Below are 15,268 nucleotides of genomic sequence, written 5' to 3'. Positions count from 1 at the left end.
GCCGCTTATATGCGCCGTGTCGCACCGCACACATTACACATAATCCCAGTCTCACATTGAAAATCGTCTCGACTGGGATATATTAATAGTCATCGGGCTCAATGTTGCATCTTTCTTCGTGACAGTGACGTCACGAAGCTAGCCAAAATGAATGACCAAGTGCAACATTTTGGTATTATCCCTGATATACCTACATGTAGACTGAAATTTGTTGCTTGCGACACCATCTATTTTTAAACTAAAAACTAACTAAAATCTCGCTTTCGAGCTGTGTGGGAACTACATTAAATTACATGTGTTTTGTGAACACCAACAAAATCACATCGACATAATTATTCGACATGTAGCAGTCGAGACGAGTTTAGATGTGTGACAGCTAAGGATACGGCCATTGGCACAAAACCGTCAGGCAAACAGAGGCCTCAAGAGGTTCTGAATGTGTCAAGTGACATTTTGTCTGTTTTTCGGATTAAGAATTACACAATTCTGCGAAAAAATATTGTACCCTATTTCGTTCAATGTTTGCATCACGTATTCGATAACCACTTTTGGATTCGACAGCTCGTAATACTTCGTAGATGAGCACTGCTATGTATTATACCTCCTGTGGGGTGTTTATAGGTAGACTGAAAGTGGCGAGTGTCTAGGTATGGGGAATGTATCAGGGAAGTGGAACGACGAGAAGCTGTTAGTAGGCGGGGTAAATGTGGAAGTCGGTGGCAACTGCTAGATTTTGTTAACCCCGCGCCGTCCAGCCGCTTTTAAAATCAACCCAACCTTTTTTCTGTGTGAAATAACTACAATATCTCATTTTTAATCATATAACCATCTTAATATGTTTAATGTAAGTAAACATTGTTTTTGTCTCAATTCTTACCATAATTACATAAATATAGACATCGAAAAAAAATGGTTGTACCTATATATTATTCTAATAGGTAGGTACTATTAAAATAATTTTAATAATATTTGCAAATTTTGTGGTATTAATGACAAAATAATCTAGTCAAAATTCCTACTACTTACGGAAGTAAGTATTCAATTCATTTTCATTTAATTAATCTGCCTTCACTGTATCGCTGGAGGTCATGGGTGATTTTTGACTTTTCTCTTGTGATGTGGCCAGTTGAGTTTCTGTAAAAGAAATTGAAGATTTTATTTGACACATATAAAGCAATCGATTCATCCGAAGTTTTAACCGGGGTCTTCGAAACAGATCAAAATAATTAAATTATACCAAAATCTTAAACATTGGGTACCTACCTATAATAAGTTTATTACAAGTTGGGTGTGAAATATTACCCAAAGCATTACAAAATACCTTCAATAATATGAGATCAAAGAAGGTCTCTAAACAGTGATGTCCAACCTTTTTTTAACGGAATTCTAACCTAGTTACCTTGTCGACACATATTTAAGTTCCGCATAAGATAATTATAAAATATCACCATCATTAATTATGGCACTACACAATGATTACACAATATGTCATTGGCACTACAACCTTTGCTGGGTCTTGGCTGCTTTCAAAACCTTCCTTAATCCTGGACGATCTATTACGAGTATTCTTAAATCTAATGTTGCACAGCCACCTCAATTTCGGCCATCCAGGCTTCTTGCCCTTGGAGGTTGCGTACATAACCCACCTTGCTGGTATATCCTCCAGAATTCTATGCACATGGCCGATCCAGCGCAGTCTCTGCATTTTCATATGCCACGTGAACTTTTCGCCCCTTACCACTTTATTGAACAATCCCAAAGGTTCTTCTCAAAACTATTGAATATACGTACTTACATTTAAATCCGTCGATAGCGATATACCGATGCAATATGCCGTTAATCAGCCCTTTAAGTAAACAAAATATATTGTTTCATATTATTTTTACAAAAGGTTTTTCAGTTTCAAATTTTACAGCATATTAGAGCAGCAAGCGATAATTTTGATGGGATAGTTATTTTAACATACCTTTGTCCAAAGCTATCGGGAAGGCCAATAAACACATACGTAACAATAATAATACTAAGTATAGTATTGGGTGAATCATTTCTGTGCTCTAACGTTATCGGACAAATCACAACGCTGTGACAGAAATAAAATGAGCAGTGCATAGTAGGCGGTGACTTTCACTACTGGTAAGCATTCATAAATTTTGACATTAAACTTAAAAATACTTATTTATTCAAAAATCTTCTTTATTCTGTGACCATATCCGCTCTCAGTTGAAGCATATTGACACCACACGGGGACTCCAAGTCGCTCGTCATTCTTAGTATATTTTACATTCGTTCAGTTTATTCCTATACAAAATTATAGTATCATACTATACTTAAGTACAGTTGGCAACACTGATGCTGGTGCAATCAAGAATCAAGATGTACCTACCTATAATATTTGAAGTTACTGAGCCAAACGGCGTTAAGGACATCATAGCGAAAATGAGTTATGGGCCATCCATAGACTGAAACCGTAAGCGGTTTAGAACCGTGTACCTTATAATCTATTATCTACTTATGATTTTTGTTCATGGAAATATATTTTCACAAAGTATATTATAACTAATATGATTTTATCCGTTTATTTCTTTCGACCATATCCGATCCTAATAGGATCATATGGGCCTCCACAGAGTGGAAGTTTGTATTAACAGATTTTTATTTTTACGAGAAATGGATGTCAGCCACTTGCTCAACCTATTAGGTCCATACTCTGACTCATACACAAATTGAAAAACAACATGTGTACTTGCCAGACCCAGGATTCGGACCTGGGACTCTCGACACGAGAGGCCAGCGCTTAAGCCACGCGGCCATCGTGGGTGCATCCGTTTATACCATACACTTACAAACTTGAAACCATGAACAGAAATCATAAGTTTAGTATGGCACAAGGTTCTAAACCGCATACGGTTTTAGTCTATGGGTGGCCTCTTATTCATGGGGCTTTGATTTTTAACACTTATACGAGTCGTTTTAGTCGCCAGAGAACCATATCGCGATGTTTGCTATAAGTGAATCTATTATGATGATCTGTGATATGATCTGTCATCGACGTTTTTGATGCATTGGATCGTTTATGTTTATGCAATACGTATATAAATACATTCATACAATATTATTCAAGATTTAATACAAAAAATAGCATACGAAAAATATAGTTACCTAAGACGGTACCTATTCCGAGTGAACTAAATAGATTCTATCTTAAAAATATACCTATCACTTCCCAATTGGCATTACCAATGGCTGGTAATGTAAATAATCCAAGTATTTCATATTATTTAAATAAAAAATCATCGATTTTTTTTAAATAACTAGAATTCTCTTTTCTTTGTATCGAATCGACCATCAGTTACAAAACCGAAGATTGCTTCGATATACTTAACTGCATGATTGATATGCACATAAATTCAAATCTTTCAGAATACCTATCAGGGCATCAGGAAACTATACCACGTGAGAGCATGGAAGAACCTACGAGCTTCAAGAGCATGTCTTGAAGAGTGGTAGTCGGGAAATAGGTACTCGTTTGAGAAATTATCAAAAGGAAAATAGTTATATAGGTACATCGCTCATATCGTTTATTGTTTGGACTCAAGGTGCACTAAACGACCACAAGGACTCTTTAAAACCCACAGTATAGAATAGAAAATATAATTCATAATGTTCGGATAATGTACGTACATACGTCACAGTGAAGAACAATGAGAACAGGTGAAGCAGTTAAGGAAGGCATTCATCCAGCAGTGTATCGACCCCAATCATAATGAATAACAAACCTACTGGCGTTTCTGTGATTATTAATCTAAGCACTAAAATTATGATCGCTCATAATATAAAATGGAACTTAAGTTATCAGGAACACGCCTAAGAATTATGTGCTCATTTGTTGCACGTTCTGTTGCCATCGTAATAATGCATTGGTAACACATGATGTAAGCAGTCAGTATGATTTTTACGATTTCAGCGAAAATCACTAATATTAGCGGTTTCGCATTCTTATACTTACCTGACGTGGTATCAGTTTTCCTTCAACCACGCTAACAAGCGATGTGAGTATGCTGTAATCTCGAGCCCCTTTCAATAAGTTAAAAATCTATTCCGCAATCGTGTATAGTTATTATAGGTACAAAATAAACGTGTTTGGTCGGATCAGACGGTAAATGATGTACCTATTATCAATTACTTACCCCTCGAATCGAAATTATGTAGAGTTTTCTGCTATTCACAGACAATAAGAGGGAATACACTAATTATCTTCTAAATTGACTACATTAATGTACTATGTGAACTCAGTTGGATATAGCCACGGATAGTAGCCATACAGCTTCAAGTCATCATCATTATCATGAACCGGGGTCGATGTACTGCTGGATGGAGGCCTCTCCTAGCTGTCTCCACTCTTCTCGGTACCTAGTTCTTTGCTGCCACGTACATACAACAAACTGTATAAGTCCATCTATTAAATAAATAAAAAACTTCGTCTCAAGTAAAAGACAATATTATACTGTCCATCATTAATTATTATTAATAACACCGATAAGCGTAGAGACACATATTTATGAGGCCTTAATTGCCTTTAAGCGGGCTCAATCCGTGTGTTTTGGTTCACTAATAAAAACAATTTTATTATTAGTTAGTAAGTACCTGCCTACATAATTATTATAAAGAATAAGCCGCGAAAAAGTACCGTGTATTGCTAGTTCGAATCCCGTGTTTATAAAACAATCACACGTTTGTGTTTGACCGAGAGAAAAAAAAATTAGTTCCTTCTAAAAATTACGAAATTGGCCACGTTGGCTTGTGAAGAGGACGTTATTTTTGTATAAATACAAAACCCTGGATTTCGGGTTCAAACCTACGGCTGGTCAAAATTGCATGCTATTTTTTTAATGTGTATTTTTAATCCAGTGTAGGAACCCATTGGGTAGGGCGAATAGCTAATATATTATAGCTATATTCGTAAAAAGAAAAGTCTGTTAATATAGCAACTCACAACCTCAACTCATAATAATGCACTTTTCAGGATGGAACCTGGTAATTTATTTTCCTTTCTAACTTTTATAAAGTAAATTGGTTTTTAATCACTGAACACAAATAAAAGAAATAGTAACCAAATATTATATACTATGTATAGCTGTTTATCGGAACATAATATATTATGTACCTACCTACATATTATACGATTGCATAATGTGGCTTTCCGGAAGATTTTATATCTACTGCTCTGATTTTTATTTGAAATTATTTCTACTAACATAGCCTTATCTTAAAATGTTGGTAATTTATAATATCATTAAATTCACCGCCTGGATCAGTGTTTTTCAAACAGTGTGCCGAGAGTGAATTATTATTCTTAGTGTGGCGCCAAATTTTTACAAAAAGTGTCATACGACATAACGACATAATCATCATCATCATCAGCCGTGGTCAATCCACTGCTGGATGAAGGCTTCCCCAAGCTTCTTCCAACTCTTTCGGTCCTGTGTCATTCGCTGCTACGTATTTCCGCCGAACTTTACCAGTTCGTCAATTCAGCGGCTATTAGGGCGACCCTGTGGCCGTTTCGTGCCCCTTGGGTACCACTAGATGACGGCATTTGTCTAACGGCCGTCCTTTCGGCGAGCAATGTGCCCCGCCCATCTCCATTTTAGCTGTTTGGCAACGTCTATTACATCGCGTACTCCTGTCTGCTGCCTAACGCATTCGTTTCTCTTACGGTCCTTTCGCGTGATGCCCAACATACACCTCTCTATGCATCGCTGTGCTTTGGACATCTCTCGTGTTGAGGGTCCACGTCTCGCAGCCATACGTGAGCAACATTCGTAACTAGCTATGTGAAATTAAGCGATCGTTGGTTGATAGCTTATCAACACGTAGGTATACCTATTAGTAATTCAATACGACTTTCGACCAGCAAACTGGTCGCTCTGAAATTTCGAACATAGTCAGAAATTGCTTTGTTCCCGCGCCTTTCGCCATGTCCCGGACCGCCGCCATCTTTAGATTAATAAAGCCTGAGCATAACTTTTTAGCTGTCAAAATCAGATCCCAGATTGCTTGACATATTGATTCGCCCTTTCTCGTTTCAAATTGAATTATAAAAAATTCTCAAATCAAATATATTATTAACTATCAGTGTTATTAATAAATAATATACATTCCTGTTATACATCAGCACTGTCGAAGTCAGACTAGTCCTTCACAAGAAAACCGGTGGTTATATTGATTTCAAAAAAAATATGTAGCATTGATCTATGCATTACATTTGTAGAAGGTGTGTTAATGCTAGTGTATTATTTATCATGTAACTTTTCTATTCAAATCAAACCATTCCCTGTGTAAACACGACAGACGCGTCAGTATGAGCACTCTATAGAACAATGATAGGTAATGACAGTTCATACATATTATACAACAACGGGAGGGGCGGAAAAAGTAGGACCAGTCGTTGTGAATGTATCGGCTTTCTACTTGAGTCGGCAATGCCCGAACGCATATATTGCCAAAGCCCTACTTATCAATGTTATCAAATCATACAGCGAGGCAGCGAAATTGTCGCGGCACACATCGATGTTACTTTTTGCAGACCTAATTAAAAAAACATACATAGTGCATTGCCAAACCCTACATGTGCGCCATCACTACGTCGTTGTAGGTTTTGGAAAGAATGTGACAACATAACTCAAATAGAATGTAGTGCCGAATCCTATTTTAGATTTTATTAATAAATTTTCATTGGTGTTGATATATATTTTTTAAATTACTGTACGATTTTTATGGCGTATTTATTTACTTATATGAGAAAAGGTCCTGTGATTTTTTCTGTACTTAATTTGAGCAATGACTTTATTTTAAAATTACTCACATCCTCTTCTATATCAGAAAAATAGTGAATATTTTACATAATACCATTATTTGTAGAAAAATAAAGGAAGATAGACTTTAGATAAAAAAAATGCTTAGCTTATTATTTGTGAATGAGTGATTTTTCGTGAATAACTTTCATAGGATGAGTATCTTAACCATGGCCCCCACATCCTGAAGCGGGCCCCCAGGCTAGGATCTTTGGCGGGCCCCCTATCTATCGCTAAGGGTAAAGTCGGTGTGACGCTTTACAGTAGTGTTTTCTAAATAGTGTATTCACTAAAATTATGATGTATTTTTAATACCTACATCCATTTGAATTATGGAGTTGCCGAGTATCGACACACAATGAAAAATTGTATCACACATCTGTATATTTTAATATAATAACACTATTGAAGTAAAATAGCGCCGCATGCGACTTTTTTCACTATTAAAGCAAATTTGTGATCTGTGTTCATCTCACATACCCTGTCAGTCCCCCCCACTTGTGGGGGCCACGATCTTAACCTCTTGCATCACGAGGTGCAAATATGTGACGTGGAGCGTTTATATTTTTAGGTCTGGGAATGCCTCATCTATACTTTATCTAAAGGTCGAATGTTAATTAGTTAGCATTTATCAAATATAAAATTATTATATGTATACCTACATAATGCATTTCCACAATGAATTGACAGTTAACACGGTTAAAGAAAATATAAATGTATTTAAACTATGTTTTTGATTTAATTGATTTCGTTTTGTAGTAGGTATTCCATTTTTGATCCATTTAGTCGTTTTTTGCGACCCGGGTTATTATTATAATATTAAATTACTATGTAAACAAGAACTAACTGTATTCGTTGTCAGTGTGTTTTTGCCATTGGTGAGTGCGCATACTGTCTGAAGATGCCGAAACGCGAAACCCGGGTCGCAAAAAATTACTCAAATGGAATAATATAAAACTTAAACAAAATAAATTTCAAATTCCATTGAGTAGGTACCCTCGTTCGATAGTATTAATTTTATGTTTTTATCTTTAATAATTTGCAGCAGTGCGAGCGCGTCGCCGGCGACAACAACAACCTCGCGTCGCGTGCTTGCGGCGGGTGCGAGCCCTGCGCGGCGCGGGACCGCTCCAGCTGCGCTAGCTGTGGTCGGGAGCCTTGCGCGGGATGCGACCCGCCGCACCGAGACCACTGCACCACCTGCGGAAGGGAGCCCTGCGTCGGCTGCGACCCGCCGCAGGAGCACTGCGCGGGCTGTGGCAGGCTGGAGCCCTGCGCGGACTGCGGCCCCAACCTGAACGAGCCGCCCGGCGAGCACTGCGCAGGTTGCGGGCGAAGGATTCGTGACAGATTCTTCCTGCAGGCCGTCGAGAGGCGGTGGCATGCGCCCTGCCTCCGGTGCTGCGAGTGCCGCCTGCCTCTCGACTCTGAACTCACATGCTTCGCTAGAGACGGGAATATATTTTGCAAAAAAGACTACTACAGGTGAGTTACTTATTTATATCAATATATGTAATACATAATATATAAAGGTGTGCGCCTACTAGATATCAGACTTGGTAGAACGAATATGTCCCATCCAATTTAAACATATTAAACCATTGTAATATCGATACCATATTATTTAAATGGAGAAACAACTCCAAAACCATTGTTCCAAGATAATGGCTTTTGAAATTTTTGCAGAAATTCTCATTTTCGTTTTAAAGCCTTGAACGTTTTTCTTAGCTCGTACTTATTCTTATTTGTCCAGTGGTTGTTTGTCCGGTCCGGTCCGGTCCTTGCAATCGATTTTTAACGAACTTCCCGACTAGCTAGTAATTTGAAACTTTTAGAATATCAGAACACGATCTTACGCAGATTTTAGTTTTGATTAAATTTAATTGATCACCTTGTAGCTTCAAATTAGTTTCATTAAATTTGGCAAATAAATCAGTATACATTATGTTATTACAACGTTTATCTTAGCTGGTATTCTTATTTGTCCCGTGGTTCATTGTCCGGTACAAATCTTGCAATCGATTTTTAACTAACTTCCCGACTGGCTAGACATTTGAAACTTTTAGAATATATCAGAACACGATGCCAATGCATTTTTTAATACTTTTAGCCATCTTTAAGTAGAATTGATTTCATTTTCAGTTAATTCTGTTTTGTATGAAAAGTTATTTCGTAAGAAATCCGTAAAAAGTAAAACTATTATTGGTTGCTAAGTGGGTCCTAGCAACTAAATTATTAATATTAATATATACGTGCGTTACTATGGAAATCAATGTGAAGTGTCAAAATGACATTTCAGTAAGTATATTTATTCAGTATTTCTATCAACTACAAATTTTTTTGATCGTTTAAGCTAGTCAAGTCAAGTTTATATGATTCAACTGAAAATTTAAAAACGTTGTACTTATATAAAAAGTTATGTTTATCTTGTAATTATTTAAATTTAGTTTAGTAGAACATACATAATTTTGAAAACACTTCTGAAAAATTGTATTAGGTATAACCAATAGAAAAACAACCCGCAAGAACAATAGTCGATTGCCAATCGTAGCTCAATTTGGGAAGCGCTTCAGAGAGTATTATAAGAGCCAATAGTTAAAATTTGTCGTAATTGGTATGACAGCTTTAGCATGCGCGGTGGGCGCGATACCTGGAGAGATGCAGGTTCGATTTCTGCGAAACTTTTTTCAAAAAGATTTTTTTTATTGGTTGTAATACATTTTTTTCAGAAGTGTTTTCAAAATTATGTATGTTGGATACTTGGAATATTACAATCTTAAATCTTTGAATAGTTTAATAGGTTTCAGCAATGCTCAATAACATTTTATAGTTTAATAAGGAATTAATCCAGACATTTCAGTATATAATTGAATTAATGATTAATCTCAGAAAGCGTTAAGTATTTGATTTATGACACATTGATGAAATGTTTGACTTTTTTTTGCTGAATTATAAGGAGAAGACCTTTCTACATTGACTCGAATTATTAACTCAAAACCTTGAAATTTTGAGTTGTTTCCTTATTGAGAATCGTATCCGGAAATTTGTACGTAAACAGTTCACCGCAAGACACTTATTCGTGTGCCGCAGTACGTGAAACATGAGTTCGTGTAACATTTATTTAATCAAATGACGAGTTCTTCGTTGAACATTTCACCGTGGAGTATATTTGTACGTATGCTACAACATGTGGCGAATTTTATGATATGTCTTTACTAGGTTAGGTTAAGGTTAATCTAATTGGAACAGTACTATTTGCAAACTATCGCCGCATTTTGCAAGATACGTACAAATTTAATGTATTTTGCAAGATACGTACAACGAAGAACTCGTCATTTGATAAAATGTTATATGAACTCATGTTTCACGTACTGCGGCGCACGAATAAGTGTCCCACGATGAACTGCATACGTACAACTTACATGTAACCATTGAGAATAGAGTATCGATTTGTTCATTGGGGTATACACACCTAATGGATGCTACTTCTAAGATCTTAAGGCTTAAGCCGGGTTGTATCTAAACTCGTCTCATAGAAAGATCCTTGAAAAATCTTATACCGAGTGAAACCTTTCGAAATATGTGTGTGTGTGTGAATCCCTAACAACACAACTACTATCGTATGTAAAAACAAAATAATAATTATCACATAAGTAAAGTTTTGACTAGAGGGGCTTTCAAACCTGTTAGTGCGTTGGAGCTTTACATATCTAAGACGGACTTTACGAATCCCACTCAGTCCAAAACTGCTCAGCTCAGCTGCATTGCTCAGCGCACACCGTTTACTGCACTACCCGTGTTGTGAAATGTTTGTTTTTCATTATCTTGGAAAGTAGATCGAGTGCATATTTTTCTACTTTTCTATCTGAAAATCGACCACAAGAAATAGGGAAAATTTTAGATCGATGGGATAAAGCCTCCCCTCCGGCCGGCATAAACTTAAGTGACCCACGTACCCCTCATACAGTAATCTCTGTGCTATTAGATCACACTGCATTTAAGTTGAGTGGTCGTGCAGCTTGAAAGATTGACTGCGCCGCCTTCTAAGGACTTTGCACACAACTACATCAATACTAATATTTCGAAAAATTCTCACGCTGTCGCTAGCAAAATGAAAGCTTACATTGTTAATACTTTAATTTAGAAAATAAGATGATTTAATTTATGAACAGTGTTAAAGTAGGTATGTAGCGATCTGCTGAGCAAACACGCACGTTAACATGATCTTACTCCCTACTTCATTTATCGTTTGTAAATTTATGGCTACGGCCGTATGTTGTAGCTTAGCCACTGGTAAATGCCAATAGAAATGGCGGATTTCAAAAAACACTACCTTATTCTTAGGTCAATAATTATTATAAAGCAATCATTATTCGTAGGATGTTTATCACACTTGAATGGTCAAAGACATAGCTTATAATTAGTATCTTTAGAATTATATTTAAATGTGTAAATTTTCCCATTTTTTGAATAATAAAATGCCTAATTCTTGTCAAATTTGGGATCACAAAGATTATAAAATAAAAATTTTCATCGTAAATATATCACTATATAATGTTAACATTAATTTTACTAATGGTTTTGTAAATGCCTTTAAAATATAATAAATCTAAAAAATATTAACACCACTGCACATGGATGTACCGAAATATTACTATATTCTAAAACATTAGAGCGAGAGGTTTAAAAGAATACTATTTTATGTAATAAAAATACTTTATGCAGTCATCAAATGTTTAAAATAAATATATATGATAATAAGGCTTCAAAATTATATAAATAGATTATCTACAACGTTTAAGGAATGTCCAGGATCATGCTTTGAAAATAGCATAAAAGCTCCATTTTGACCTATTCGGCGCACGTCCCCCGTTAAGAAGGGTTATCCTGTTTTGCTTACAATGGGTTTATATATACACCTACTCTAGTTAATATTATCTTTGTGTCTATATAATGTACAGTCATTGTGTTTATCTCAATCTTAGCGAGTACTTAATTTTTGGATGCTTCGTGGAACTTGGCAAAACGCGAGGAGACATAAAAACGGCGCGTCCAACCTGAAAACGCGCGTTGAGCCATAAAAACGGATAGGTACATAATAATAATATAAAACGTAACCCAACGGGAGATGTGTGCGCAATAAAAGTGAAAAAGGACTAACAAATCTACGTGCTGGAGAATACACAGCGTGTTCTAATGCTATATTAATTATTCCACCGAGTTTATCAAGAATAATTACAATTTCGAATTCCAAAAAAAATGTTATATCGAGATTGCTATAGTGTTACATAGGGTACATTATAATATTATTGTTACCATTTTTATTTACGACTGCTCTTACATGAAAACCTATTTGATCGTTTTCTCTCGCTCGGCGTCGCTCTAACTATGTCATATTTTCCGTAAAAACTATCGAACTTCACGCTTATGTGGTTTATTTATTTTATATAATACAAAGTGGGTACATAAGTGATAATTTCCAACATAACTTGAGAGCAATTTGAATTTCATTGGTTTCTTCATACTTATATTATTCAGAAATTACCATACCAAAAAAATAGTGTCTGTAGCACGGCAGAAGTCAAATTTTTAAAAAAGTATAAGTATAGTGAAATGGACAAATGACTTACACGTGTATGTACTTGTTTTTTTTAAAACATATTTGTATTTAAAAAAATCTACATTCTTACATCATATATATTGCCAAACCAATTTACCGCATTGCCTAACGACCTACAATAAAATATATTTTCGCCAAGCCTGGAGATATAGCTCAGTGGTAGAGCATCCGCCTGCAAACGAAAAGGCGATTCTTTGAGCCGGAGGATTTTTTTTGCATTATGTACGTTCTTACTCTCGTGGTGGAGTGCGTAAGGCGCTGGCCTTACACCCGGGAGCTCCGGGTTCGACCTGGTGAGGTTACAATATATTTTTGACATTTTTCTCAAAGTTTGATGGTGTCACTTATATTACAAAATACACTACTATCTTTAGGTCACATGGCCCGTTGTAGTGTTATAAAGAATATAATAATATTGTACTTATATATATATATTTTTTTTTCTTTCAAAAAACATAATAAATGCAAATATGTAAAATTTTAAGCTAAGTTGATGTAAATAGTCTCGACTGGGATATAAGTAAACATAAATCAAAACTGGGCGCAATGTTGCATCTTTCTCCCGTGCGCATAGGCGATACCATGGCAAGACAGTGACGTCACGCGGCTAGCCAAAATGAATGAATAAGTGTGACATGTTAGTATTACAGGTGTGCACAACATTTCGGGTGAAATTTGTTGTTTGCGACACAAGCTGTTTATTTTCAAACTAAAATCTCGAATTCGAAATGTGTGCGGAGATACATTAAATTTAATGTGTTTTTTGAATACCAATAAAATCACATCGACAAATTCGATGTGTTGCAGTCGAGACGAGTTTAGATGTGCGACCCGGTTTAGTACCTATCTGTGTAGAATTGCGTTACGATAAAATTATAATCTTTGGTGCTTGTTTTGAATCATCCTAAATTGCTTACACAGTCTGGCTATCTGATATAAAAAATCATAAAGATGTAAATTCGCGATTACGGCTCCGTACAAATTTGTCATCACGTGTGATGAACATGCATACTCTACGGGGTGCTTAAATTGGCGTAACAAACCAGTGGTCTGAGAGCTGTAAATGTTTGGTCAAAATAAAGCGCAGCGTTGGTAAGATCGAGTTGGTAGTAGGTAGGGGAACTGTACCGAATACTGGATACTTTTTGTTGAAAAATAATTAAAAATAGTAGTAGATATTATTAAGCCTTGAATTTTTGCATACATGTTAGGAATTTAACCTATAATCACATGTTACATTAATCAAAGTGTTAATAAGAGGCTTAGATTTATTGTTATTTTTTTAATGCATTTGTAGGATAAAATTGTCAGAAAAAAATGTGTCCCAATATTGGATATCCAGTATTAGGGAGCTGTGTTTCCTAATACTGGATATCCAATATTAGGAAACAACTTTTTCGCATAAATAAGAAAACATGTGACTATATTTATTTATTTATTTATCGGAGAAAATGTTTCATATACACAATATGTTGTCTTATAATAATGATTTGGTGATAAAACAATGAAAATGCTTACTGGATCAGGCATACGTATTTCACAAATGAAGTCAATCACATTGTTGTCTACCCCAGCACATAACTCATGACACCATCTTAAAAAGCAATGCATCGTATCCATTTCTCTCCGGCAACGTCACTTGAGTACGAATTAATACAAAAAATACATTCAACGTCCTCATCATTAGTGTCTTCGTCACCACTGTTGAGAAAAATTAGTTCTTCATATTGACTTTCTGATGAGCTTTGAGTCTGCACGTTTTCATTTAGGTTTTTTAATAGCTCCTCTCTTAGAGGCTTTCCTTTTTCTATCTTCACTGGACCTTGTTTTTTCTGTTATTTGTATTTCAAGTTCATGTTTGTATGGTGAACTCAGGGTTGCTGGTCTCTCTCTGGATCTGCCTGCTGCAGTATGGGATTTGAGTTGAGGCACTGGACTGATATCTGCAGGAGTAATAAAAGCCGAAAAAGGTCCTGGTGGTAATAATTTAGATGATGCTACTGTTGCTCCTTCGATTTGTTTTTCTTCGGAGTCTGAGCTGGCTGAACCAGTATCAATTGCATCGTCCACATCAAGATTGCTCGTGCCCAAATTATATTAGTTTTGAAACTCTTGCACGGCGAAGTCAGTATTATTTATACAATGTTCCACGAGCAAAGCCTCTAGCTCTGCGTTGAACTATGGTTTACGTCCCAACTTTACGTTTATCAATTGATTAACAGTCATTGTTTTCTTTTTAACATAACTTTTTAATGTCGTGCGAGGTACAGCGATGTTTTTAGATAGCCCATTTCCTTTTTTTAATGGCATTATAAGCGTTTTCCATTGCCTCAGCGCTCCACTTTTTCTTTGGTTTGGAAACAAACAACAACAAAACATAAGCTTTGTAGACCAAATTAAATCCCCAAAATGCTGTATCCCAATACTGGATATCCAATATTAGGACGCACCTAGTATCCAATATTGAGAACCAAGTACGCCTAAATGCAACTGTCATTATTTTTTTTATGAATACGTTTCCATGCTTATAACATACCCTACATCCATCCAACATATGTATACTATAGCAACAAAATCATAATAGTACTAATTTAAGACCTAACCTGTATCAAATCGTATCTAAAAGGCCACTATTTCAAAAACTCCGATGACGACAAAAATCTGTAAATCACCTCGTGTCACCATTTCTCACAAATACTTCGATATATCTCAGCAAGTCGTGTTATTTACCAAGTAGCAAACGTTATGTAAACTTTTCGCTAGATGATACTGCTTACTTCTCCAGGAAGTCTGG

At 36.0% G+C, this 15,268-nt stretch overlaps 1 protein-coding gene across 1 annotated transcript in view; it reads left to right on the top strand.

Annotated features, from left to right (window-relative positions):
- The window catches only part of LOC147080032 (protein apterous-like), a 193,440-nt gene that overhangs the window by 20,426 nt on the left and 157,746 nt on the right, over nucleotides 1-15,268 (top strand). The window contains exon 2 of the mRNA XM_085947776.1: nucleotides 7,900-8,339. Coding sequence (XP_085803902.1) covers nucleotides 7,900-8,339 — 440 coding nt within the window. The remainder of the gene's footprint in view (nucleotides 1-7,899; nucleotides 8,340-15,268) is intronic.

Source organism: Rhyacophila brunnea, unplaced genomic scaffold (genome assembly GCF_057557595.1).
Source record: "Rhyacophila brunnea isolate RB1 unplaced genomic scaffold, BYU_Rbru_1.0 scaffold_1, whole genome shotgun sequence".
Classification (NCBI taxonomy): Eukaryota; Metazoa; Arthropoda; class Insecta; order Trichoptera; family Rhyacophilidae; genus Rhyacophila; species Rhyacophila brunnea.
This window is presented reverse-complemented; position numbering and strand designations above follow the sequence as displayed.